Source organism: Phocoena sinus, chromosome 3, assembly GCF_008692025.1.
Source record: "Phocoena sinus isolate mPhoSin1 chromosome 3, mPhoSin1.pri, whole genome shotgun sequence".
In the NCBI taxonomy this organism is placed as follows: domain Eukaryota; kingdom Metazoa; phylum Chordata; class Mammalia; order Artiodactyla; family Phocoenidae; genus Phocoena; species Phocoena sinus.
The window spans coordinates 145,209,844-145,237,397 of record NC_045765.1 but is presented as its reverse complement, the minus strand read 5'-3'; the positions used below and the strand labels follow the sequence as shown (position 1 = coordinate 145,237,397).

The window sequence follows — 27,554 nt, the reverse complement described above, 5'->3', positions numbered from 1 at the left end:
GTGTGGGGGCAGCTTCCCATCAGGAGGAGGGGTCTAGGTGTTATTTTCCGGGTTTGATGATATTCTCAGAGCTATCCGTGCCATCTCACTACTGCAACTGTTGGTGCTTTGGCTGGCTGGGCTCACGTTCGCTACTGAGATGCCAGAAACCCTTTGCTGAGGAGTCTGGTAGGAGACCCAGCCCCCTCATCCTCCGGAGGAAAAAGAGCAGGGTTGTGTCTTTGACTCAGCTCCTCCTAGAAATGTGGGAATGGGTAGGGCCAACATTTCCTTGAAGATCGGGGAGGGTGGGAGGGCAGTGGGAAGCCAAGGGCTCATCCCAGCCAGCCATCTCACTCCCCAGGTGAGGCAGTGCCAGGATTTAGTTTCTGAGTGTTGTTTTCTTTTGTTTTGGTTTACACCTTTTTGATGTTATTTTTCTAACAAGTGCTTTAGCTTTTCAGTGTTCAGCGCCCCCCCCCCCGCCGCCACCTCTGTTGTTTTCCGCATTTTGAAGTTCCTGTGGGGCAACAGCCTCTGCCCTTCATTCACCTCCTTCCTCGCTCCCCCATGGTCCTGCGTGATTTGTGTCCAAGTCATGATATCGCAGGTTATTCTAATGAGTGTCTTTTGTTGGAATTTCCTAGGGCCAGATGGATGAAGATGTCCAAAAAGTACTGAAGCAAATCCTCACCATGTGTAAGAACCAGTCCCAGAAGAAGTAAAGTGGATTCCTTGGCAGGACACTGGCCCCTTGTTGTCCACCTTATGTTAGATCCGGAGTTGCTGGCAACCACTGCCATTGTTCTCATTCGTGGTATCACTGTGACCCTTGTAATGGAGCTTCTTCCCTTTCCAGAGGCTTCTTTCTGAGGATGGGTCCCAGGAGAAGACTGTCCTCCTCAGAACCGCTTAGAAACTTCGAAGCAGCAGAGGTGAAAGACGCTGTCATCCCTTCTGATTCCAGAGCTGGGATCGTCCACGCTGGTGGCAGGCATCCTCCTTGGTACCTGCCCAGCTGAGGGACTTCATCACTGAGTGACACATCGATGCTCCACGCAGCCGTGCTTCCGTTCCTACACTCAGGCTGTGCCGTTCGGCACAGCAGTGTTCTTTTTGCCTTTGGTTTCCTATCCCCCAAACGTGACTTAATTTCTAACCAAATTAGTATGGCACTAGTTATGAGCTGCATGCTTTAGACGCTTTATCGTGGTATCTTGTGGATTTAAAAATGCTAATTCCATCTTTTTCTTCCCCATCTGCCTTATATTTCTCACCACCCCGCTTATCAATCTTATAGTTTGATGAGCACTGTTAACTTAGATATGAAGTTTTAAAACAAAAGCAAATTGCCCTTAAAAGTTCTTTTTAAGTAAACCGCTGACATACTGCAAATTTTCTATGCAAACTTGCCTCCTGCTGTTTCTTATGCACGAAGCTCAGGAAATCCAAACATTTGTGTTCAACAAGGGATAGTAAATTGCGTGTTTACAGCCAAAAGAAATGCCTCATCATTTTTAACCTCAATTTTTTAAAAGTGTTTTTTTTCCTCTGCAATATTTTTATTGGCTCTTAAAGATGTTTTAATATCTAAATCCCTAAGTAAGTGAAATTTACATTAGACTGTATCAGCAAAATATTTTCTAGGTGATCATGTTTAAGACTTTAAAAAGTATGTAACTTTTTCCTCCGGGTTTTCAGCTATAGCAGGAGGTGGTTCTGTATTCCAAACTCAAAATGAGCTGCCACCAACACCCCTAGACTTCCTGCCATCGTGTTCTCAGAACTGTAGCACGTCTCTGAGTATAGTAAATCCTCTTTTACCCACTGAATATTTTTGAATGCCCCAACTCTACCAGCACCTGTAAATTATCTCTAGAAGGGCTGTTAGTACCAACGAGTTTTTCAACTTTGAAGCAAAAAATCCTGGTAAACATTATGGTGCCTGGCTGAGGTCTTGGGAGAAAACATTCCTGTTCACTTTACTTTCAGGTTAACTTGCTTGCAGCTTCCCTTACAGCCTTGATCTTATTGAGAGATGTAAACTGAATTACGGAAATCTCTGAAGTATAGAACTGAAAGCATAGGCCGGCTCCGACAGGGCCGCCTGGGCTCAGAGGCCACTTGGTAGCACTGTGTTGGATGAGGACCAACGACAGCGAAGCAACACCGGCTTTCGAGCCTGGTGTTACCTTTCTTAAGTTGTTTATAGTTCGGCAATTTCGAACACCCTCCAAAGAAAACTGTGAAAGGACTTTCTGTCACAGCACTTAAGAAAACACAAAACCATCCCCCTCCCAGCTCCACACAGAAATGCTGCAGAGTGTAAAACTTGAGATATTTTGTAGGACGCCTGACAAAGTGTAGCCTTTTATCTTGTTTCAGGATGCATATTTATTACAAGTACTCTGGTTAAATATTGAAAAGTTACATGCTGTAGTTTAGCATTTTGCCTTTGTAATTTACAGAAAGTATTGCAGAAAATAAACTTTTGTTTCATTTTGCATCTCTGTGGTTGATTTGGGGCACCTTCGTAAGCATGCCTGTACAGCTTCTGAAGTTCAGCTAACTAGCATTTCGGGGCAAAGGTTTTTCTACCTTGTGTTGTGCTCCACCGGTGGCCGTTGTCCGCAGTCTCTCACACAGTGTGTCACATCATTTCGTCCCCTAGCTCCTGGGGTCACCTTGAACTCTACCCCAAGCAACACCCACTTTTGGGCACTTGCATCACAGTTCTTTCATTTAAAATTGCCTCTCAGTTGATCTGTAGTCTTTTTTTTTTTTTTTAACTATTTAAAAGCTTCCATTAGATTTTTTTTTTCTCTTTTTTTCTTTGCTTTTTTGAAAAAGTAATACATACACGTGGTTTTTCTTACATTATCCTATCACATTACAAGGTTAATTCATTCCTGAAAAAAACTCCTGTAGGGTGAATTCTTCCAGGTTGAAAGCATAATTAAAACACCAGACGACAATGAAATGGGTGCAATTATTTAAATAGCTAACATGGTTCTTCATAACACAGCATAACTAGGCCATCTCCCTTCATTAAGGCCATTTCCCTTGCTAACAATACGATTCTACTGCCTCTCTCTCAGCTCCTGTTGCCAAGGCATACCATACATACTCAACTAAACCCTTCCTCAAGCCCCACCTCTGGGAGGAAAAAGGACAAAAGAGATCAATGAAAATAATGCAAATAGTGTCTGAGGTTATTACTATTTTAAATTATCGAGTGTGCACCCTGAAAGGAGAACTCACCTCAAGAGAGGCCAACCATTCAACTCAGAAGATGATTTCTTTTTTTTTTTTTTTTGCCACGCCTCCCAGCATGCGGGATCTTAATTCCCATACCAGGGATCGAACCTGCGCCCCCTGCAGTGGAAGTGTGGAGTCTTAACCACTGGGCCACCAGCGAAGTCCCAGAAGATGATTTCTTGGTGACACTCAAATGAGCACTTAACCTAGATAAATCCAAACCAGACTTCTTAAATGAAAAGAACTGCCTCATATGTCAAAGGCAGGGTCTGAAAAGAAACTCATCCTGCAGCAGTGGTTATATATCACGGGATATAATTGTAGGATAAATGAGATAAACTGAAAATAAATCTCTCCTCCTGATTCTTAGTTTACCACCCCAGAAGCGACAGCTGTTAAGTTTCTTGAATGACCTAACACATTCTATGTCTGTATGTACATGTAGGCATGTATTTTATTTTCCCCTTTAAATATAGAAATTTCTGGACCATACTTTTTCCACTTAAAACATCCTGGAGATTGTTCTTTGTCAGCACACACATCCTTTTTAACTGCTGCATAATGTTTCATAGTACGTGCTTTTTTTTTTTTTTTTTTAAACTAACTCCTCATTGATGGGCAATTAATCTGCTTCCAGTATTTTACAGCCCTAAAAATGATGTGATGACTATGCTATGTATGCATATGTGTGAGGATCATTTGGATAATTTTCAAATTGCCCATTTTCACACTAGCTTCCATCATGTGATACAGGAATGCGGAGGATAAAAGTAGAATAGCGTATGGGTCATCACAGTGAGTGGGCAAGAACGGCCTTTTTCTTCACATTGGTTACATAAGGGTCATCAACTTGTTTTTCTTACACAGACTTCCAGACTGACTCCAAAGCCTTTAATAATTAAACCCACCAATCTTGAGATAAACGCATGATATGCCACGTGGGGAAAATGCTCCCAGCACATGTTGATGCACAACCTTTTGCCATGTGGCCTAACTGTGGAATGCTGGGTGCTGACAGCAGTAGAAACACCATCCAGCAAAGATGGGGGTGAGGCAAGGTTTAAAAGGCAAACTGCAAGGCCAAGAGTGAGCTGGAAAAAGTAACAGACGGAGGCGCTCACAGGAGCAATTTCTGTTCACCTGTTCAGGGCAGAGAGCTGTCCAGCATTCGGGGAGCGTGCGGCATATTTGTGAAACGAAGGACAAAAGCTCAACTATGACGGTCGCCATAACTGGGCCATAGGAGCTGGTTGAGGGAGCGATCAAAGTGGGTTCCAGGAGATGGAAAGGCTCCCTTGAAGAGTAAATCCCCAAGAGATGGAGGCGAGTAGAAGAGAAGGGAAGAGACGTTTCTGTATATTCAGTATAAACCAAGCCCTAAAAATGGGAAGAAACAATATTTCAGGAACGGCGACTGGATGTACCAGATTATTAGTGGAGGGTGTGGAGGGGGGGGAGAGCAGGACACAGCCAAATAACGTAAGCTTTTAACAAAGGAGGGGGGTAGTAAGAGTTACCTATCTGTCACCTTCAGATGTTTTTAAACCTATACTTTTATTTTTTTTTCAAAAAAAACCTTCTTGAGGGAACGTTATTGAGATCAATACTTCAGTTTCAAAATCACAGTAAAAATGGAGAGTTTGTTGTTCTGGTTTTGAATTTTTCAAATTTTAGGAACATTTTTAAACAAAACTTGGAAAGATTTTACACTGAACACTCATGTGCTCATCACCTAGAGTCAAGCATTAACATTTTACTAGACTTGCCTTGTATGCATGTCTATCCACTTATCTATCCCAATTTCCATCCATTAGTCTGTTTCTTTTTGAGACATTTTAAAATAAGTACAGAACATCCACACAGGCTACCCTGAAAATTTCAGTATACATATCATTAACTAGGTTTTAGTATTTGTTTGAAATTCTTTCTAGGTAAAATTTACATAACAATGAAATGCATAAATATTAAGTGTACCATCTGATAAGTTTTGACAAGTAAATATGCCTGGGCAACAAACCCTATCAAGGTATAGAACGTTACCATTAGCCCAGAACATCCTCTCATCCTCCTTCCTTAAAATTAGCAAAGCCTGAAGGTATATGGGACAAAATCCAGGAGAAACAAGGCACACACTTCCAGGCGCCCTCTTCCAGTGGAGTTACATGGATATAGCTAATTGTCCCAGCAGTGATGTGTGACAACACTTCGGAAGTCTGGCCAGTCAGATTAGCCCACCCAAGCCTGGGTACCCGGGACTTTATTGGGGATCTATCAGGAAGGCTGAAGTACTTGCATAACAATTTCAGCTATTCAGATTCCAGACCCCCCAGAGCAAAGACATGCATTCATCATACATCACATTTTAAGAATGAACTATTTAATCGGATTTGTACCACTTGGCCCAAAATGTCAAGCATACAAAAATGTCCTCAGACAGAATATTCTAATGGATCAGAACTCATTTCCCAGGAGCCAGTCTGAGGCCAGTCCTGAAGATAGGCATCTGTCATGAATATGCAGGTTCTGAGCAACCCAGACGTGTAAATTAATCCTTTAAACCTATACATTTAAATCAAGTTAAACACTCTGGTAGGTAGGATAACACTCCCCCAAAGAGGCTCATGTCCTAATTCCCTGGAATTTAAATAGTTTATGTCTTATGGCAAAAGAAGAAAGTTCGCACATAGAATTAAAGTTATTCAGCTGACCTTAAGACAAGGAGATTACCCTGGGTTACCCTGGTAAGGCCTGATGTGATCAAAAGGGTCTTTTAAAGCAGGAGAAGGAGTCAGAGATTTAAAGATGCTACACTGCTGGCTCTGAAGGTGGAAGAAGAGCCATGAACCAAGGAAGGCGGGTGGTTTCTAGAAGCTGGAAAAGGTGAGAAAACAATTCTCCCCGAGAGCCTCCAGAAAGAACCGGTCTTGCTGACACCTGATCTCCAGGCCAGTGATGGTCACTGCAGACTTCTGACCTCCAGGACGAGGAGATGATAAATTCTTGTTGTTTCAAGCTGCTAAGTTTGTGATGACTTGTTACAGCAGCAATAGGAACCCAATGTACACAGAGAGGCCAGAATCTCTACTAATGGAGAGTTCCTGAAGATTACTCCGTTTATTAAGTGTTATTGAACACTAGTTATAAGCCAGACACTGTGCTGACCGCTGAAGGCTCAGTGGTGGATATAAATCTGCTCACAAGAACCTCACATCTGGTCAGACAGGGCCTGCCACCTAGCAGATATTCAGTATTCACTGGGTGGGTGGGTAGGTGGAGATTTAGATGGATGGATTGCCCATAAGGCCCTGCATGACCTCCTCTTCTGCTGACCCACTCTCCTGTCTCTCTTTTCATTCTTCTTTTTAAATTTTAATTTAATTTAATTTTATTTTTTACGGTACGCGGTCCTCTCACTGTTGTGGCCTCTCCCGTTGTAGAGCACAGGCTCTGGATGCGCAGGCTCAGCGGCCATGGCTCACGGGCCCAGCCCCTCCACGGCATGTGGGATCTTCCTGGACCGGGGCACGAACCTGTGTCCCCTGCATCGGCAGGCGGACTCTCAACCACTGCGCCACCAGGGAAGCCCGACTCTCTTTTCATTCTTAATTGAAACTTTTTCTGTTCTTGAATCCATTAAATTTGCTCCTGCCTCAGGGCTTTTGCACTTGCTATTAACATCTTACAATGCTCTTCTCGACATCTGTGTCATTTGCTCCCTTATTCCCTTGTGGTCTCTGCTCAATGCTACCTTGTCAGAGAAGCCCTTCTTAACTACACTGTATAAGCCAGTATACCCCTCCCCACATCCACATCACTTTCTAGATCCCTTGCCTGACTTTATTTTTCTCCATATAATTTGTTACTTCCATGTCAGGTGGTTCATCCCTTTCCCAAAGCTGGACCCCTTAGCAGGGGCCTGAGACTGGCTGCAGGAAGAGGCGTTTTCCTAATTCACGCAAAGTTGCTGCCTATTCCCTAAGCCACCTGCCTTTTTCTAACTTGCAGAGATGTCATATTGTTTACTAGCAGCCCTGGTAGAACAGAAGCTCTAGGAGAGTGAAATCTTTGTCGCTTTGTTCGCTGTTGCTTTCCCTAATGCTTAGAAAGAACAGTGTCGGGCACATAGCAGGTATTCAACAGTATTTTTCCTTGGATGGATGGACAGATGCATGGAAAAATTCAAAAGTAAATGGAGTGCCAATAGACTTGTGAGTGTCACTATGAGACTCACAAGTGGATGGGATACCGTGGGAGCTCAGAAAGAAGGTATCTAACCCTGCCTTGAGAGGCTGGAAAATGTGTTTTAAGGAATTACACAGTCCAGGGACTTCCCTGGTGGTGCAGTGGTTAAGAATCGTCCTGCCAATGCAGGGGACACAGGTTCAAGCCCTGGTCCAGGAAGATCCCACATGCCGCAGAGCAACTAAGCCCGTGCGCCACAACTACTAAGCCTGCGCTCTAGAGCCTATGAGCCACAACTACTGAAGCCTGAGAGCCTAGAGCCCGTGCTCCACAACAAGAGAAGCCACTGCAACGAGAAGCCCACGCACCACAAGGAAGAGGAGCCCTTGCTCACCACAACTAGAGAAAGCCTGTGCACAGCAACGAAGACCCAATGTAGCCAAAAAAAAAAAAAAAAAAAGAAATCACACAGTCCAAGAGAAAGTTTATTTGGATTTCCTTGTTCTTAGGTTTCACAGTCCTTGCGTTTGGAATCATTTGGAGCTAATCACATTTGATTGGGGGTTGGAAGAGTCTAGAAGTACCCTATACACATGGTTCCTCTGTGTGATTTCTGCAATAGCAAAGCTTATGGTAATCAGGATCAAAGGAGGGTACGTGAACCCGCTGTAAAAGCACTATCCCCAGATTACTAGCATTCCATTCCAGAGTTAGTGAACAGAACTAAAGCACACTTACCATTGAGACAGGAGGGAAAGGAGCAGCATACCAATGCTAGATAATGAAGAAAGGGGGCAGTTGTTGGGACGTGATAAAGACTGGCTGGAACCAGCTGAAAACAAGGTGGCTTTGAGAACAGTCCAGTCATTGACCTTTAGCTCATTATACCTTCACTGTAATCCTAAAAATCACTCTCCGTTATGCCATGACGGTTCCGAGGTAGACCATAAAATGCCAAATAGTGGGCAGTGATCCAATTCCTGGGAAATCCCCACCCTACCCCAAAATAGCGAGAATATTCCTCCCACTCATTAGCCTATGAAATTACTTAATCCATAAAAACCTAGGACCCCAGGCCCCAGAACAACTCTCACTTTCCAGGATGACCCCATGCCCTGGGGCTGCTCTCACTTTCTAAAGCAGTCTGCATTCTGCCTATTGAATGTGTATCTCTCTCAATAAATACCCATTGCTTTCCCTTTACTCTGGCTTACTCTTGAATTCTTTCCTGCATGAAGCCAAGAACCCTCCCTTGGTGATCGGTCCTAAGGACACCTGCAGGTCCCAGGATGTGACATTTTCCCCCCTGCAACTCTATAACTAACTTTACATTTGCAGCCAGGGTTAAGATGTAAGGAAAGAAAAAGTGTCACAGAGGTTTAGAACTCTAAAAGTCTTTAAAGTTCTTTTCCTTTGATTTCTAATTTTACAGATGAGCTAATTAAATGGAGGCGGAGCCAGAGTGTTGGCTTTAGGGAATGGGAACTCAGTGACTGTTCTGGTACCACATGTCCCCCTCACAAGGATCAGCAAAGCAAGTGTTCAGGAAAGAGAAGTTATATTTAATACACTTAGAAACAACTTCATAGCCATTTCGTAGAATGACAGAACATTAAAACTTTCCATTTCATTGAAGACCAACTTGTAACAAGGATAAGGGAAATAAGTGTTAGAGAACAGGAAACCAGTTCTGCCCTTTATCCCCATACATGTTAAATATTCATATTAAATATTCAATATTATGTTCATAGAATCATAAAAATCTGTGGTTTATCCTCACAGAATCCTGGAACTGGAAGGGGTTCTAGAAAGCAAGTGGTACAAGCACTCTCAATGTACTGGCAAGAAAATTCAGTCCCCTGGGCTGTGACTTGCCCCAGGGCACACAGTCCAAAGCAGAACCCTGACATCCTGAAGCCCAGCTCAATGCTCTCATCATCCTTTCATGCTGAGGGTTCTTTGAGAAAACAGAGAATTAAAGGGGTGGGGTCTTTCTAAAATTTTGGCTCAGGAGTTTGAGGGTACAGATTTAAACTTTAATAGGCCATCCAGGTTTTAGTTAAGAGATATTAAAGCAAATTCACTTAAATAGCTCCTCCAACCTAACTTCAGAAAGGCTATCTTGGCAGTCTTGGATCAACAGCAATTAAACTTCAGCCTCAGAACTGGAAAGAACAAACACTGAATGTAAACATCAACTGTCAAGTTCTTGGTAAATATTTTCCGTCTTTTTCTACTGAGCCTGCTCTTGTTTGAAAAGGAGAGGGACATACCAGTTCCAACTTGACTTGTCACAGCCCCTAATTCATTGTGGGGTTCATGGCAACACCCTGAAACCCGAGGCTGCTCGAGCCAGTGATGTTCATTTGGTTATTAACCACAATTGCCCCTGTACCTGTCAGATCTGAGTTACTGTTACCACTGTGGGTATTTCAGGCCACTGAAGATGGGTAGGATAAGGATACATGGTGCATAACTTAGGGCTATGTGGTGTTTGCCAAATATGCCCTCTATCCTCGAAAATATTCTCTGAACTGCTAATCATTAGCAGAACTAGTGGTCCATATTTTACGCTACTCACTTCCTGCACTCCGCTCCCTTACCCACGCGTAGCTCTAATCTTACCGGGAGTGGCAACACAGACGGTGCCAGCACCGTCAATAGTTCTATCTGAGCCTTTCCTCGCGGGCCCGGAGGACCCGAACACCTGGGCAACTGTGAGGGTGCAGGGCGCGCGGAGGGGCACGCGGGGTCGAAGAGTGTCGCCGAATACAGCCCAGTACGTCGTCGCAGCTTTAAATTGGTAAGGTCGTGGAGCCGGACGCCCCTTTCCATCCTTCGACGGGATTTACCTTCTCTTCCGGCGTCGTTATCTCCGAGAGGTCCCTTTAAGAAAAACAGTAATGGACCGTTCAGCCGCAGCAGAGGGAAATGTGGGGACGAAGCTAAGGTCGCCCGAGCCTCGCCCGCGGGGACCGTTAAGGCAAGGGTGCGGCGGCAGCTTTGGTTTGCGGGGATGGCCCGGGATTCCGCTGGGCCGGAAGTGCCCCTCGTCGCCATGGCTACAGGCGCGGGCGCCGCCCGCAACGTTCAGTTTCCATGGTAACCGCATTGTCTCAGTAGCCAGAACTCCGGCGGCGGGCGGGAAAGGTAGAGCTAGGTGAGCTTCTCTCTTCCGCAAGGAAACCTAGCGGCGCCTTGAACGAGGTCCGAAGAGGCCAGTACACTGAAGCCGCCGGCGGAAGCCGAGCCGCCAGACTGAGGGAGCCGGGAAGCCTAGTAGTGGGCCGTGGCTCCTCTGCTCTCGGCCAGGTACGCCGCGTCACGCTTGCCTCTCGGCCGCCCTCGCCCGCTTTTCGGGCTAGAGCCTCTGCGGCCGGGGCACCGCCCACAGGAAAGAAGCCAGGGGAAGCCCGGACGTTGCTCGGAATGTGGTGTTAAGGTTTACAAAGTTAAGGCGAGACGACGGCAGAAAATAAGGAAGCGATTTGCACTTGAGAGAGGGGGGTGATAGTGGTGTTACCATTCAGGGCCATGTGAAACCGCACAGGAACAGAATTTAGGAGGTTGAGACGTCAGAACCCCTCGCCCTGGCCACAGTTTTGAAAGTAGAGATGAGAAAGACAAATTAGTGAATCTTCCTTTCTGGTCTTTTGATTGTGAATGTTGTGGAGTCTGAGTCAGAGAGCTAGCTCCTCAGGGCTCAGGTGGGAATGAGTGACATTCTGCAGGGTGAAATGAGGAGGGACTTGGTGGGTACCAATGTTCAATAAGTAACTGCGTTCGAGTTCGATTTGATTTAAGCGCCACGGATAGCCATGAGGGTTCAATTTAGCAGATAATTACAAATCAGATTTTTTGCCATGAGTTTCAGTCATTTCCCCCATCAGCTAATGACAGCAACCAAAACAGACGCATGTGTTTTAGCTCCTTAACTAGGATCACCTATCAAGTATTGAGATGGCCCAAGGGACACGGAGAAGAATTAACCAACAAATACACTGTTAGTAGTGAGAGCTGGTTACCTGCAAAAACAGTATCTGACTTGAGTAGGAGATCATAGTTTTGTTGATTCAGGAGCTGTTAATGTGTTGGCTTAAGGGGTAAAAATGGTAGGGGATTTTGGAGGTAATGTGAAGTAAAAATTAGAGGAAGGAAATTTGATTCAGGGATTTAATTTGGCAAATGTCTTTAATTTCTGCTTTCCACGGTCTCCATACATGAGTGTGTGTGTATAGTCTATTTGTGGATTTAGGATGGGTTATATATTTGGGCAGTTTCATTTTAATGCTAATAGCATCCAACAAAGGGAAAACAGAACAGACTTCTAAGCGTTTTCTTTTAAAGCTGACCTCACATGTGATTCTTGGTAGGAAGAAGATGCGAGCCAGCCCCATCCGCATCCCGACTGTCAGCAATGACACCTACTGGGACTTCTGCTTCCATCTGTAAGTATCATATTCACTCAGCGGCCTGAAACATTGGGACCTCCACTTAAGGCAAACCTTGGTGAACTTTGCATGCATATTATATAGTAGAGAAGATTGAGCTTCTGTGTTGTATGCTAATAATAGTTCTGCTCTAACGTCCATTTGTACTTGTGCAACCTGTGCAAGATGAAAACAAATGTTTTTTCCTAAGTTAAGGGAAATTTCAATTTTTTTTTAATAAAGATAGGTTACTTATAGCAAGATTGGTAAAGTCATGGAGAATTAAGTATAGAAAAATTAATGAGAAATTGAAATTGTTTCATGAAATAAAGAGACAATAAGTAAATTAAAAATTTCACATCATAACAGCTAATACTTAGTGAGCAAATACTATGTGCTGGGCACTGTTCTAAGTACTTACACATATTAACGCAACTGATTCCCCCAAAACCCTGTGAGGGAGGTACTGTGATTACCCCATTTTTTAGGTAAGGAATATGAATTAAAGAGAGGTTAGGCAATTTGCTCGAAGTCACACAGCTAGTAAATGCTATTCAAACTGGGCAGTCTGACTCCAGAGTCCATTCCTTAACCACTCCACTATACCAGGGTTTCTCAACCTCGACACTATTGACATTTTGGATCCGATAATTCTTTGTTGTGAGGGCTGTCCTGTGCATTGTAGCATCCCTGGTCTCTACCTATGAGATGTCAGTAGCACTGTCCCAGTTGTGACAAGCCAAGATATCTCCAGACATTGCCAAATGTCCCCTGAGAGCAGTATCACCCTTGGTTGAGAACCATTGCTCTATACCAATGCTATCAAGTAGAAATATAACGCAAGCCACAAATGTAATATTAAATTTTTAAGTAGCCATATTAAAAGATAAAAATAAACAGGTAAATTTAATTTTAACACCATATTTATTTATTTCAATATATCTAAAATATTACATAACGTAATTCATGAAATACGTTTTCTTCAATTAAGTCTTTGAATTTCGGTGTGTGTTTTACACCTGCAGCAGATCTCAGTTCAGACCAGACACATTTCACGTGCTTAATAGCCACATGAGACTAGTAGCTAACGTATTAGCGTAATTCTGTACCATCTCATAAAATATCTCAAGGTTAAGGGTTATACAAATATAAAATTGAAGTTAAAAATGTAGAGTATCTTGGAAATAATCAGATAATTCATATTTAATTTTACTAGTCAGAATTCACATTTATGATGGCAACATGTAGAATAAGTTAGAAACCTAGCAGATCTTTCATTTAACTGGCCTAATTATTTTATTCTGCCTATCCTTCCAGATATCTAACTGGTCAATATTCTCCAGGCATGTTTTTTACCTTTCATAGCAAAATGTTCAAAGCTAGTTCAGGGCTTGGCAGTCTCAAGTCATTTGTCAAGACCTCAGTGTTTCTACTTCCTTTGAGGCCCTGCTGTTGAAGCTTGCTCCCTTTGGTCTCAGCTTAATTTCATTCAAGGCTGAAATTTAAATATTTAGGGCTTATAATTTTTTTAAAAAAATTATTTATTTAAATTTATTTATTTGTTTATTTATTTATTTTTGGCTGCATTGGGTCTTCGTTGCAGCGCACGGGCTTCCTCTAGTTGCGGCGAGTGGGGACTACTCTTGTGGTGTGCTGGCTTCTCGTTGCAGTGGCTTCTCTTGTTGTGGAGCACGGGCTCTAGGCGCATGGGCTTCAGTAATTGTGGCACGTGGGCTCAGTAATTGTGGCTCGTGGGCTCTAGAGCACAGGCTCAGTAGTTGTGGTGTATGGGCTTAGTTGCTCAGCTGCATGTGGGATCTTCCCGGACCAGGGCTCGAACCCTTATCCCCTGCATTGGCAGGCAGATTCTTAACCACTGCACCACTAGGGAAGCCCCTGGGGCTTATAATTTTTAATATCCAAAATTAGTAATCTCTTTGGTGACCCCAGTAGATTGAACTTCTGCTTCAGGTGGGTGAAATATGCAGCCTACGCGAAGCCTTCTATTGAGGGACTGAGCTTTCTTTCCGTGAGTTTTCTTGAGTTATGATCTCTTGTCACAGACTTCCTCCACCTTCAGTCTTTTTCAGGTATCCTAAAGGCCTTACACTTTCTTTTTCCATTCATTTGTTCATTATTTAACCAGCCATTATTTGTTTTTACTGTGAGCCAGGTATCAGGGTTTCTTAGAAACAAATGAGACTCAGCCCCAGCCCTGGTGGAGTTAACTGGCTAGGAAGCAAAGAAGACTCCGAAACAAAAGCAGATTTTGAAAATGAGACTGTTGCGTGATTCGCACTATAGTAGAAGTTGGAGAAGACTTTTGCAAGCCCTGTAGAGGGTGTTTCTACTGCTACTCCAGTGCTAGACTTCCAGCAGCGGTGACATTCGAGTTGGAGGAGGAGTACGGAATTCAGTAGGCAGAGAACAGGCAGGTTCAGCACCTGTCTCCTGCTTACAGCGCTGCGCCAGCCTTCCCTGGCTTTTCCATTGAATTTGCATGTCTTCTGAAAGCACACTTCCGTTTGTGGGCAGAAGGCAGTCCTGCTGGGCCCTGGGCTTGGGCCTGAAGAAATGTTGCTGTCCTGTCCACATAACCTGGTTTGCCCACATGCCTAAATAAACATAGGTTATTTAGAACAGGACTCTGGCTGGGTATTAGGATGTCATTTATTCGAACCTGGTGTAAAAGGTTGCAATTGACATTTATTTTCCTTCTAAATTTTCCTCTTTGTTTTTCTTACAATGAAAATTCATTACTTATCAGTGGAAAAGGAAGACAAATTTTATTTTAAAAAACTATACTATGGTTGAACTTTTAAAAGCTATCGTGAACACAAAGGTGATTCCTTTGGGGGAACTTATTAATAATTAAAATTTCTGTTGTTCTTAATATCTTAGAATTCTGTTTCTTCTGGATCACTTTATGATGTCTCTGGTAGAGTTAGGATATGGTTATCTTTTTTGTTATGTAAGATTAACTCTTTGGACTTTTATCTTTATCATACCAATTACCCATTCATAATTATGTTCAGCATCATAGTCTGAGATCTGCATGGGGTGTGTGTGTGTGTGTGTGTGTGTGTGTGTAAGGGGGTGGGCAGGGGGTGCTGGGAAGAGGGAGATTTTCAACCCACTCAGCTCTTTCTCAAACACGTTTGCTTTTTTGTTTTGTTTTTTCTAACATAATTGAGAAGGTCATTTCTCTTCTGAATCTGCACTTGACCCAGTGTGGGTTCTCTCCCCTCTCCTTGGTGGGACCACATCCTCTTTAGTTACTATTTACGTTGAAGCTTTTAAGAAATATGAAAGAAGACACATGAAGTTCTGACCCCAAAATGTTAGTTCCCTTTACCTTATTTCATTATGTCCATTTTCCCCCCTGGTTTGGATCAGAATTTTAGAACATCAGGGATCTTGGAGATCTTCCAATTCAACATCCTCACATCATGGAGCTCATAAAATAAGAATACCTAATGTTAAAAGAGCACTTACTAAATAGCAGGCTAAGTGATTTATGAGTATTATCTGATTTAATCCCATAACCTCATCAGGTGGGTATTCATATTGACTTCATTTTACAGTGAAGCAAACCAGTAACTTACTTAGGGTCATATGGTTGGTAAGCAGCAGGGCTGCGACTCTGCCATAGGTGGGAGGTTCCCTAAATCTGTTTGATTGGGACCACTACATTGCCGTTCTAATTCTTGGCTTTTCAGGTGACGTGAGTTCACCACCTAGCTTTACTCTACAGGTTTATTTTAGAGATCATATTCCTAGCCCCCAGTTGGGAGGGCTCTGTCCTTCAGTGCTACCTTGTTTGAGATATGCAGGGTTAAACCTGACTCCGTGTCCCTCTCTGGTACCCACAGGTCACAGCAAACCAAGATCCCAGAGCATCAGCAAACAGATGAGTTGTATCCCACTAGTGGGTCTGGAGAGAGCGAACAAGATGCTGAAGCCAAGGAGGAGAAGGCCATAGACCGTATGTCTCTTCCCAAAGAGAAATTGGCCCAATCCCAGAAGAAAGTAGCTCAGCTGATTAAGGGAAAAATGATAATAAAACAAAAAACTCACTGGGTTTTCCATTTAAAAATACGTCCATGACTAGAGAAGTTCTTCCTTAATTGCAGATCGAAGGACATGAAGTAGAGGAAGGTGTTATATTTCTCTATAAGTGGAAGAAAAGAAAGCAGAGCATAGTCGGTAGCCAGCCCGCCTTCGGGCTCCACACGTGGGTCACTGTGCATACCTCCTTGGAGTGTTTGTGCTCCTAGCTTTAAACTAAAAATTGTTTGCTTCTTCCTGTTGCTGTTTGATTACGTTAATTAAAAAATCATCTTTTGATTTCTCCTGAAAGGTTTCAGAATAATATCTTTTGGGTAACAAGAAGGCCAGGATAGTGAGGCAGGAGGCTGAGAACAAGGGTAGCCAGGCAGAGTCTAGGCTCAGGCCTGGCAAGGATACGGTGAGATGCCTGTGGTTACAGTGGAATCATAAGCAAACCAAAGGACCGGAAGTGGGCGGTAGCAGCAGGGATCAGAGAGTGTAGGTATCCATTTTCAAGAGCAAAGCAAGGACTTGGGAACTAGGACCTCAGAGCAAGCCTTTAGCAAGAGTGTTCAAAATGCGGGAACCCGAGAAAGCATGTCAGTGACCCTCACGATTAACACACAGGCACCGGCTTGCTCCCAGAGCATTATTTATCAACAAAGGAGTTCATGTACTGACTTACTGACTTCCTGGCCATTCCTGGCTAAAGGAAAAAATGATCTTAACGTACATGTGTGAAAAATAAAACTCTGCAGATGGCTTAGGAAAGGCTGAGAGGCACTTCAGAGGGAGATGATAGAAGCTGATACTTCCCTAGATGGATGTATTTATAATATAAAGTTACCTCTGTACAGTACCCAGAAACTTGCAAAGGACCATCATCCTGACCTGGATCCAATAATATTTCATAAACCCAGGCTAGAATGATCACTTCTAGAAAGACAAGTACCCACTGCTGCGGAATGCAAGTGTGGGCTTTTAAGACTTGACAGCTCCTCGGGACTTCCCTGGTGGCGCAGTGGTTAAGACTCCCAATGCAGGGGGTCCGGGTTTGATCCCTGGTCTGGGAACTAGATCCCACATGCGTGCTGCAACTAAGAGTTCACAAGCCACAACTAAGGAACCCGCCTGCCGCAACTAAGACCCAGCACGACCAAATAAGTAAATATTAAAAAAAAAAAAAAAGAAAGAAAGACTTGACAGCTCCTTGACCAGTTTGGATAATGACAAAGATTCAGATTTAGGAGTTCTATCTAGCCCAGCTCAGCGCTCACAGCCCTGAAGGACAGGAATGTTGGTGGCAGGAGCAGCAGCCCTGGATTGACCTCTAGAGCCCATACTGGTTGTCTCAATTTCCCCGGGGCGGGAAGTGTGGGGATGAGTGAATACAGAATGTCCAGAGCCAGGACAGAACTCAAGGCTTTGGACTCTCATTCCAGTGACTTTTCGTGATGTTATGCTTCTCCCTCAGAATAGAACTTAGTGTTTACTGTGCGTTCAGCCTGTGCAGAACTCTCAAAAATTCGGACTGAATGGATGTTTCTAAAACACGAGGGGAAATGTCCCTCTAACACTGTTTGCGTCTGTGTGTTTGAGCTGGGAGGGGTGAAGCATCAGGGTAGGAAGGAGATGGGGTGGGGGGACGGGAATCATGGGGATCGGAAGGGAGCAGTCCTTGGACCACTCTGTCTGTGTGTTACTCTGTAAATGGTTACATTCAGATGACACGTAACAGATTTGGATCACTTTGATGTTGACTCACTTTCCCTACAGTAACTCCATGAGGTAGATGGTATAGATTTCCAAATAGAAAAGGAAGCTGGGACGCAGGGTGATCTTGCCCCAAACATCACAGTCAGTAAACAGAGGGTTGAAACTCCAGGCTTTTGAGTCCTTGAAGTGCCGTTTTCACCTCACTGGGAAATGAATGCCTGACTTTGTCAGTTAGTGCAGCCAGTCGATGACTGTGTTTGTAGAGTTACTGACGTCTGTGACCTGAAGGTGCAGTTCTCTGATTTCTTAGAGAGCTCTGCCTGTCAGTTCTACAGAGCCAGGGGCTCTCTCCCCGCCTCATACTTACCTTTGCCAATCGAGAGATGATTTATTCAGCAAATACTGAATGAGCGCCTCCTCTCTGCATGGAGCAAACAGCAGTGAACATGAGAAATAAACTGTTCTTTTATTTATTTATTAAATTTATAAATTTATTTATTTATTTTTGGCTGTGTTGGGTCTTCATTGCTGTGGCGAGCGGGGGCTACTCTTTGTTGCGGTGTGCAGGCTTCTCATTGTGGTGGCTTCTCTTGTTGTGGAGCACGGGCTCTAGGTACGTGGGCTTCAGTAGTTGTGGCACGTGGGCTCAGTAGTTGTGGCAGGCAGGCTCTAGAGCGCAGGCTCAGTAGCTGTGGCGCACAGGCTTCGTTGCTCTGCGGCATGCGGGATCTTCCTGGACCAGGGCTCGAACCTGTGTCCCTTGCATTGGTGGGCAGATTCTTAACCACTGTGCCACCAGGGAAGCCCCAGGAATAAACTGTTCCTGAGGAACTTATTTTCTATTTGGGGAGACAGATCATAGACAAACAAAATAATAGTTACTGCAAAATCAGAGAGAGGTAAGTGCCATGAAGAAAAAAATCAAATAGGTAATGGGGTAGTAAGTGATGGGGTGAGAGTCTGTTTTAGATAAGGTGGCCAAGGAAGGCCTCTCTGAGGTGAATGCAATGAAAATGACAGAAGAGGGTAACGATGTGTGAGAGGGTCCCAAGCTGGAGGGACAACAGGTGTACAAGCCCCAAGTTAGAAATTAGTTTGCTATGTTCAGGAACGTCAGATTTGTTTAAAAATCCAGATGTGTTTATAGTAATAATAATAAGAAGAAGAATGATAAATAACTAGCTATTTGGTCACCATCGGAGGATGCTAGTGAATGAACTCACTGTTTGGAAAGCTGCTAAATAAAGAGAATGATGAAATCATGTATCCTGTCCTTCTGATACGAACTGTACTATTGGGTAACTAAGAAGGAGATGAGAGGAGATTTCCTTTTATAAAGTTATTCCACCTAACATGAAGAGGGAATGATAGAATTAGGATATCAGCGTTTTATAATCTTTTATAGATTAATTCACGTAGTTGTGCTTTTATCAGAAAGAGACAACCCAAGGTTAGGTGTCTTCTGATGGTAGAACATATGAAGTAGTTTTGCTAAAAAAAAGAAAAGCTAAAGGTAACCAAACTTCTAAATCAACCACCAATATAAAGGCAGAATGGAGACTGGAAGGACATGTTGAGTGACACCATAAAGATTCAACCAAATTTCCATTTTTGGGAAACACTATAAACCAAATAACTCAGTTTCTTCAATAAATAATTTGCAATGCAAAGAATTAGAAATGGAGGTGGAACCCACTGATCAAAAGAGACTCAGGAGACTGATCTCAGTGTATGGACAATTAAACTGTAAAAGAAATGTTAGCTTTATGAGGTAATTATTAGGTTTACGAGACTAGGTATCCGATAGTAAGGAATTGTTATTAATATTTTGGTGAGATAGTGATTTTGTGGTTATATTTCTAAGTCTGTATCTTTTGGAGATACTTATGAAATATGAAATGATTTAATATCTTTGATTTGCTTCAAAATCGTAGAGGGAGAGGGTGGATGCTTGAGGAGCATAGGTATGAAACCAGGTTGGCTGTGAGCAATGAAGCTGACTCACTCTCCATGCTCTTTTTGTATACTGTTACAGTTTTTCACAATAAGAGGTTAAAAGAAGTCACTCTGGCTATGATGTAGAAAGTAGACTATGGGGGGCAAGAGTGGAGGCAATTAGGAGGGGCTGTGGTCACCCAGGTCAAAGATGAGGGTGGCTTGGACTAGGTACACGTGGCAGAAGTGAGAAGTGTGTAGCTTTAGGACTTAGGAATAGGGTGGAGCCAAGAGGACTTGATGGATTGGCTGTGGGTTGGGAAGGGGGGAGGAGAGAAAAAGTTGACAGTGGACGCAGTCCTGCAATCCAGTGATAAGATACAGGCTGGAGATTTTCCTCCTTCCCAAAAAGTGTAATGACTTGTTTGCTCTCTGCAGAATACCCTAGCAAATAAGGAGCTGATTCGCTGTGTCATCCTTCCTCGGATTATTTTTGGGGAAGAACCCTGGAAATGTGCACAGGCTTTGGCCACCCTGGCTTATGGCTACGTGACACTGAGAGGTACTCGATTTCCCCGGCTGGGTCTGGGGGAGCCAGCCACACTGAGCCCACACAGAACCACAGTCGGGGTGGGGTTGCCCAGGGGAGGGTCCATCCTGTCCCCAACTCACACCTTGTCAAGAAGCGGGGAAGTCCATGGATGAGGCGGGCAGTGTGACAGGGATCGTAGAGGTAAAGGTAATAATGAGGGAAGGAAAGCAGAGGACAGAAGCCCGGAGGACAAGAGCGTTAGGGTTGGGTAGCGGAAGCGGAGCCAGCAAGGAAATAGAATCAGGAGGGGCCAAGTCATGGAAGCCAAGGGCGGAGAAGGGGTTTCAAAAGGAAGCGCAGTGTGGTTTCAGCAGGGTCAGATGGCAGAGAGAGGTCAATGAGGTGAAGGCCGAAGACAGACCCATGGAACTGTCAGTTGGCAAGTCATTGACACTTGGTTTGGCACCGACAGGTATACTCCTTGGGCCCTGGGAGAGCCCAGATTCAGGGAGACAACTTAGGTAACTATTTTTGAAATTCTGACCTGAGGTGATGGCAGCTTGAACCTGAGAGGAAAGTACCAGAAGCATCTGAGGGGGATGTCTGAACCGAGGGCAGGCAGACACGGCCTCCCTTTCTTTAGAGAGATTACTGTGGTAGGTCTGTGGAAGGAGGTTGGCCTTCATCTTCTGAAGTCAACCCTTTCTATGAATAGCCACAGTGGACTTTGAGTTTTGCTTTTCCAGTTAGATTCCAGACTGACTCAAGACCGGTAAACAGGTTACATTATAAAAGATGGTGGGAGCACCACCCTCTTTTCCCTAATTCACAGTTCTTCCTGCCACATGAATGGAGAACCACATTTGAGTAGTAGGTTGGAGGGGAAAAAGTTTTCCTGTAAAAGAAGGTCTTTTTGTGTGTTTGTTTTTTCTAGATGGGAAAAACAACTTCCTGATTAGCTGAAGTGCCCACATAATATAACAGCACTCAGTCTTGAACCCAGACTTTCTGAGGCCTAGCCTAGAGTTTTTCTAGAATAGGTTTTGATTATGACCGTACCTTGAGAATAGCCTAGGGTCTCTTATTTCAGGTATAGGCCTTACCCAGTTTCTTCACTTTAATTATTTTTGAAGTCTGTGGTCCTTCAAATAAAACAGCGAAAGCTTTGAAAAATCACGGACCTTCAAGAGGGATGAAGTGCTTGCTGAATTCCACTTAGTTTTCTTGTCATTAATCCTGCAACTGCTGCAAAATAGACAGAATTTATGAGCCAGGCTCCCATGTAGGCGGGACGTATGCGTCTGTGTGTGCTCACGCCTCACTGCACGTGTGCATGCTTTATGGCCAGCAGACCTGCCTGGCTCATTTCCCTGGGAGCCTTTTCCAGCAATGGGGGAAGGGCGTCAAGCCAGAAGGCTGATTTCTCTCGATAAATGGTCTTCCAGTAAGTATTTAATGAGACACTTGTATATGTGAAATTCTTTGACGAGGGCTCTGGGAACTATAAGGGGCAGAAGGCACAGTCGTTGCCTTCAGAGAACTTACAACCTCGTATGGAAGGTGAGCTACCCACGGACAACTGCGATAGAAGGCACCGGAAGGCACCAGAAGGCCATGGGACTGGTTTAAATACAGGGCTTTGGGGGCGCTGGGTGAAATCATTTCTGACTGAAGGTAGTAAGTGATAGATTCAGGAAGAGGTGCCATTCAAGAAGGCCCTTTAAAAATGAGTAGGGTTGGGTAGGCAGAAGAAGGGGTGGGCATTTCTGATGAAGAGCAAGGCCTGGCAGACGCATGGAGGTGGGAAAGTGCAGCGTGTGTTTAGAAAGTAATCAGCAGCACTGGCTAGATACGGTAAGGACCACTCAGATGAACCTGGAAAGGAGGGCGCTTTGGGCAGGCTGAGGAATTAGTCATTTATTTGGTAGACAAGGAGGACTATTAGAGATTTTCCAGCAGGGGGATGAATAAATCAAAGTGTGCTTTTGGAAAGGTCAGTCTAGCAATGATTGCTAGAATGGAAGCTATCTTATCTAGCTGTTTACCTCTAGGTGTAAAACCAGGCTGGTGACAGGGGGCACGAATGAGAAGGTAAGGATTTAAGAGTCTATGAAGGAGGGGGGACCTTGAAGATGGCGGAAGAGTAAGACGCGGAGATCGCCTTCCTCCCCACGGATACACCAGAAATACATCCACACGTGGAACAACTCCTACAGAACTCCTACTGAAGGCTGGCAGAAGACCTCAGACCTCCCAAAAGGCAAGAAACTCCCCACGTAACTGGGTAGGGCAAAAGAAAGAACAGAGACAAAAGAATAAGGACGGCACCTGCACCAGTGGGAGGGAGCTGTGAAGGAGGAAAAGTTTCCACACACTAGGAAGCCCCTCCGCGGGCGGAGACTGCGGGAGGCAGAGGGGGGAGTTTCGGGACCGCGGAGGAGTGCACAGCGACGGGTGCGGAGGGCAAAGCGGGGAGATTCCTGCACAGACGATCGGTGCCGACCAGCACTCACCAACCCGAAAGGCTTGCTGCTCACCCACCGGGGCAGGCGGGGCTGCGAGCTGAGGCTCGGGTTTTGGTCTTGGACGGAGCTCAGGGAGAGGACTGGGGTTGGCGGCTTGAACATAGCCTGAAGGGTTTAGTGCACCACGACTAGCCGGGAGGGAGTTCGGGGAAAACCCTGCACCTGCCGAAGAGGCAAGAGACTTTTTCTTCCCTCTTTGTTTCCTGGTGCGCGAGGAGAGGGGTTTAAGAGCGCTGCTTAAAGGAACTCCAGAGACGGGCGCGAGCCGCGGCTAAAAGCGCGAACCCCAGAGACGGGCGCGAGCCGCGGCTGAGGGCGCGAGCCCCCGAGACGGGCGCGAGCCGCGGCTGAAAGCGCAAACCCCAGAGACGGGCGCGAGCCGCGGCTACAACCGCGGACCCCAGAGACGGGCGGGAGACGCTAAGGCTGCTGCTGCCGCCACCAAGGGGCCTGTGTGCGAGCACAGGTCACTCTCCACACCCCTCTTCCGCGGAGCCTGTGCAGCCCGCCACTGCCAGGTTCCCGGGATCCAGGGACAACTTCCCCGGGACAGCGCACGGCGGGCCTCAGGCTGGTGCAACGTCACGCCGGCCTCTGCCGCAACGTCACGCTGCCTCTGCCGCCGCAGGCCGGCCCCGCACGCAGTGCCCCTCCTTCCCCCATCCCCCAACCCCTGGCCTGAGTGAGCCGGAGGCCCCGAATCGGCGGCTCCTTTAACCCCGTCCTGTCTGAGCGAAAAAACAGACGCCCTCCAGCGACCTACACGCAAGAGGCAGGGCCAAATCCAAAGCTGAGCTCCTGTGAGCTGTGAGAACAAAGAAGAGAAAGGGAAATCTCTCCCAGCAGCCACAGAAGCAGCGGATTAAAGCTCCACAATCAACTTGATATACCCTGCATCTGTGGAATACCTGAATAGACAAGGAATGATCCCAAATTGAAGAGGTGGAATTTAGGAGCGAGATCTATGATTTTTTTCCCTTTTCCTCTTTTTGTGAATGTGTACGTGTATGCTTCTGTGTGACATCTAGTCTGTATACTCTAGCTTCCACCATTTGTCCTAGGGCTATATCCGTCCATGACTTTTTTTTAAAAAATTCTTTTTCTTAATAATTAAGTTTAATTGTAATAACTTTATTATACTTTACCTTCGTTCTTTCTTTCTTTCCTTCCTTCCCTCCCTCCTTTAGACAACGAATCACCCCAAATTGAGGAGGTGGTCTCAGGGAGCAGGATTTATGATTTTTCCCCCTTTACCTCTTTTTGTGAAGGTGTATGTGTATGCTTCTGTGTAAGATTTTCTCTGTATAGCTTTGCTTCCAACATTTGTCCTAAGGTTCTATCCGTCCCTTTTTTTTTTTTTTTCTAAATATTTTTTAATTCAATAACTATATTATACTTTATTTTATTTTTACTGTATCATCTTTCTTTCTGTCTTTTTTTCCTTCTTTCCCTCCTTCCTTCCTTCCTCCCTCCCTCCCTCCCTCCCTCCTTTCTTTCCTTCTTTGCTTCTTTCTTCCTTCCTTCCTTTCCTCCTTTCCCTCTTTCTTTACTCATACTTCTACTAATTCTCCCTACTTTTTCTCCCTTTTATTCTGAGCTGTGTGGATGAAAGGCTCTTGGTGCTCCAGCCAGGAGTCAGGGCTCTGCCTCTGAGGTAGGAGAGCCAACTTCAGGACACTGGTCAACAAGAGACCTCCCAGCTCCACATAATATTAAACGGTGGAAATATCCCAGAGACCTCCATCTTAACACCAGCACCCAGCTTCACTCAACGACCAGCAAGCCATAGTGCTGGACAACCTATGCCAAACAACTAGCAAAACAGGAACACAACCCCACCCATTAGCAGAGAGGCTGCCTAAAATCATAATAAGGCCACAGACACCCCAAAACACACCACCAGACGTGAACCTGCCCACTAGAGAGACAAGATCCAGCCTCATCCAGCAGAACACAGGCACTAGTCCCCTCCACCAGGAAGCCTACACAACCCACTGAAACAACCTTAGCCACTGGAGACAGACATCAAAAACAACGGGAACTACGAACCTGCAGCCTGCAAAAAGGAGACCCCAAACACAGTAAGATAAGCAAAATGAGAAGACAGAAAAACACACAGCAGATGAAGGAGCAAGATAAAAACCCACCAGACCTAACAAATGAAGGGGAAATAGGCAATCTACCTGAAAAAGAATTCAGAATAATGATAGTAAGGATGATCCGAAATCTTGGAAGTAGAATGGACAAAATGCAAGAAACAGTTAACAAGGACCTACAAGAACTAAAGATGAAACAAGCAACGATGAACAATGCAATAAATGAAATTAAAATCACTCTAGATAGGATCAATAGCAGAATAACTGAGGCAGAAGAACGGATAAGTGACCTGGAAGATAAAGTAGTGGAAATAACTACTGCAGAGCAGAATAAAGAAAAAAGAATGAAAAGAACTGAGGACAGTCTCAGAGACCTCTGGGACAACATGAAACGCACCAACATTCGAATTATAGGGGTTCCAGAAGAAGAAGAAAGAAAGAAAGGGACTGAGAAAATATTTGAAGAGATTATAGTTGAAAACTTCCCTAATATGGGAAAGGAAATAGTTAATCAAGTCCAGGAAGCACAGAGGGTCCCATACAGGATAAATACAAGGAGAAACACGCCAAGACACATATTAATCAAACTGTCAAAAATTAAATACAAAGAAAGCATATTAAAAGCAGCAAGAGGGCTTCCCTGGTGGCGCAGTGGTTGAGAGTCCGCCTGCCGATGCAGGGGACGCGGGTTCGTGCCCCGGACCGGGAGGATCCCACATGCCGCGGAGCGGCTGGGCCCGTGAGCCATGGCCGCTGGGCCTGCGCGTCCGGAGCCTGTGCCCCGCAACGGGAGAGGCCACAACAGTGAGAGGCCCGCATACCGCAAAAAAAAAAAAAAAAAAAAAAAAAAAGCAGCAAGGGAAAAACAACAAATAACACACAAGGGAATCCCCATAAGGTTAACAGCTGATCTCTCAGCAGAAACCCTACAAGCCAGAAGGGAGTGGCAGGACATACTGAAAGTGATGAAGGAGAATAGCCTGAAACCAAGACTACTCTACCCAGCAAGGATCTCATTCACATTTGATGGAGAAATTAAAACCTTTACAGACAAGCAAAAGCTGAGAGAGTTCAGCACCACCAAACCAGCTTTACAACAAATGCTAAAGGAACTTCTCTAGACACGAAACACAAGAGAAGGAAATGACCTATAGTAGCGAACCCAAAACAGTATATAAAATGGAAATAGGAACATACATATCAATAATTACCTTAAATGTAAATGGACTAAATGCTCCCACCAAAAGACACAGATTGGCTGAATGGATACAAAAACAAGACCCTTATATATGCTGTCTACAAGAGACCCACTTCAGACCTAGAGACACATACAGACTGAAAGTAAGGGGATGGAAAAAGATATTCCATGCAAATGGAAACCAAAAGAAAGCTGGAGTAGCAATTCTCATATCAGACAAAATAGACTTTAAAATAAGGACTATTAAAAGGGACAAAGAAGGACACTACATAATGATCAAGGGATCGATCCAAGAAGAAGATATAACAATTGTAAATATTTATGCACCCAACATAGGAGCACCTCAATACATAAGGCAAATACTAACAACCATAAAAGGGGAGATCAACAGTAACACATTCATAGTAGGGGACTTTAACACCCCACTTTCACCCATGGACAGATCATCCAAAATGAAAATAAATAAGGAAACACAAGCTTTAAATGATACATTAAACAAGATGGACTTAATTGATATTTATAGGACACTCCATCAGAATGGAGTGTCCTAACAACAGAATACACATTTTTCTCAAGTGCTCATGGAACATTCTCCAGGATAGATCATATCTTGGGTCACAAATCAAGCCTTGGTAAATTTAAGAAAACTGAAATTGTATCAAGTATCTTTTCCGACCACAACGCCATGAGACTAGATATCAATTACAGGAAAAGATCTGTAAAAAATACAAACACATGGAGGCTAAACAATACACTACTTAATAATGAAGTGATCACTGAAGAAATCAAAGAGGAAATAAAAAAATACCTAGAAACAAATGACAATGGAGACACAACGACCCAAAACCTATGGGATGCAGCAAAAGCAGTTCTAAGGGGGAAGTTTATAGCAATACAAGCCCACCTTAAGAAGCAGGAAACATCTCGAATAAACAACCTAACCTTGCACCTCAAGCAATTAGAGAAAGAAGAACAAAAAAACCCCAAAGCTAGCAGAAGGAAAGAAATCATAAAAATCAGATCAGAAATAAATGAAAAAGAAATGAAGGAAACAATAGCAAAGATCAATAAAACTAAAAGCTGGTTCTTTGAGAAGATAAACAAAATAGATAAACCACTAGCCAGACTCATCAAGAAAAAAAGGGAGAAGACTCAAATCAATAGAATTAGAAATGAAAAAGGAGAAGTAACAACTGACACTGCAGAAATAAAAAAAAATCATGAGAGATTACTACAAGCAACTCTATGCCAATAAAATGGACAATCTGGAAGAAATGGACAAATTCTTAGAAATGCACAACCTGCCAAGACTGAATCAGGAAGAAATAGAAAATATGAACAGACCAATCACAAGCACTGAAATTGAAACTGTAATTAAAAACCTTCCAACAAACAAAAGCCCAGGACCAGATGGCTTCACAGGTGAATTCTATCAAACGTTTAGAGAAGAGCTAACACCTATCCTTCTCAAACTCTTCCAAAATATAGCAGAGGGAGGAACACTCCCAAATTCCTTCTACGAAGCCACCATCACCTTGATACCAAAACCAGACAAGGATGTCACAAAGAAAGAAAACTACAGGCCAATATCACTGATGAACATAGATGCAAAAATCCTCAACAAAATACTAGCAAACAGAATCCAACAGCACA

General features: G+C 44.2%; 2 protein-coding genes across 17 annotated transcripts in view; both read left to right on the top strand.

Moving 5' to 3' along the window:
* Window positions 1-2,485, top strand: part of RAI14 (retinoic acid induced 14) — a 147,780-nt gene extending 145,295 nt beyond the window's left edge. For 10 of the 16 annotated variants that reach the window (XM_032625944.1, XM_032625951.1, XM_032625943.1 and 7 more), the window contains one exon: window positions 627-2,340. In XM_032625944.1, the coding sequence (XP_032481835.1) occupies window positions 627-704 (78 nt within the window). In that variant the 3' untranslated portion in view covers window positions 705-2,340. Of the gene's footprint in view, window positions 1-626 lie in introns of all 16 variants that reach the window. The other 6 variants (XM_032625946.1, XM_032625941.1, XM_032625952.1 and 3 more) reach the window with 3 other exon arrangements.
* Window positions 2,486-10,448: 7,963 nt separating this feature from the next.
* TTC23L (tetratricopeptide repeat domain 23 like) overlaps window positions 10,449-27,554 on the top strand; it is a 38,237-nt gene continuing 21,131 nt past the window's right edge. The window contains 4 exon segments of the mRNA XM_032627768.1: window positions 10,449-10,521; window positions 11,793-11,867; window positions 15,722-15,929; window positions 19,989-20,112. Of these exon segments, the coding sequence (XP_032483659.1) occupies window positions 10,478-10,521; window positions 11,793-11,867; window positions 15,722-15,929; window positions 19,989-20,112 (451 nt within the window). The 5' untranslated portion in view covers window positions 10,449-10,477.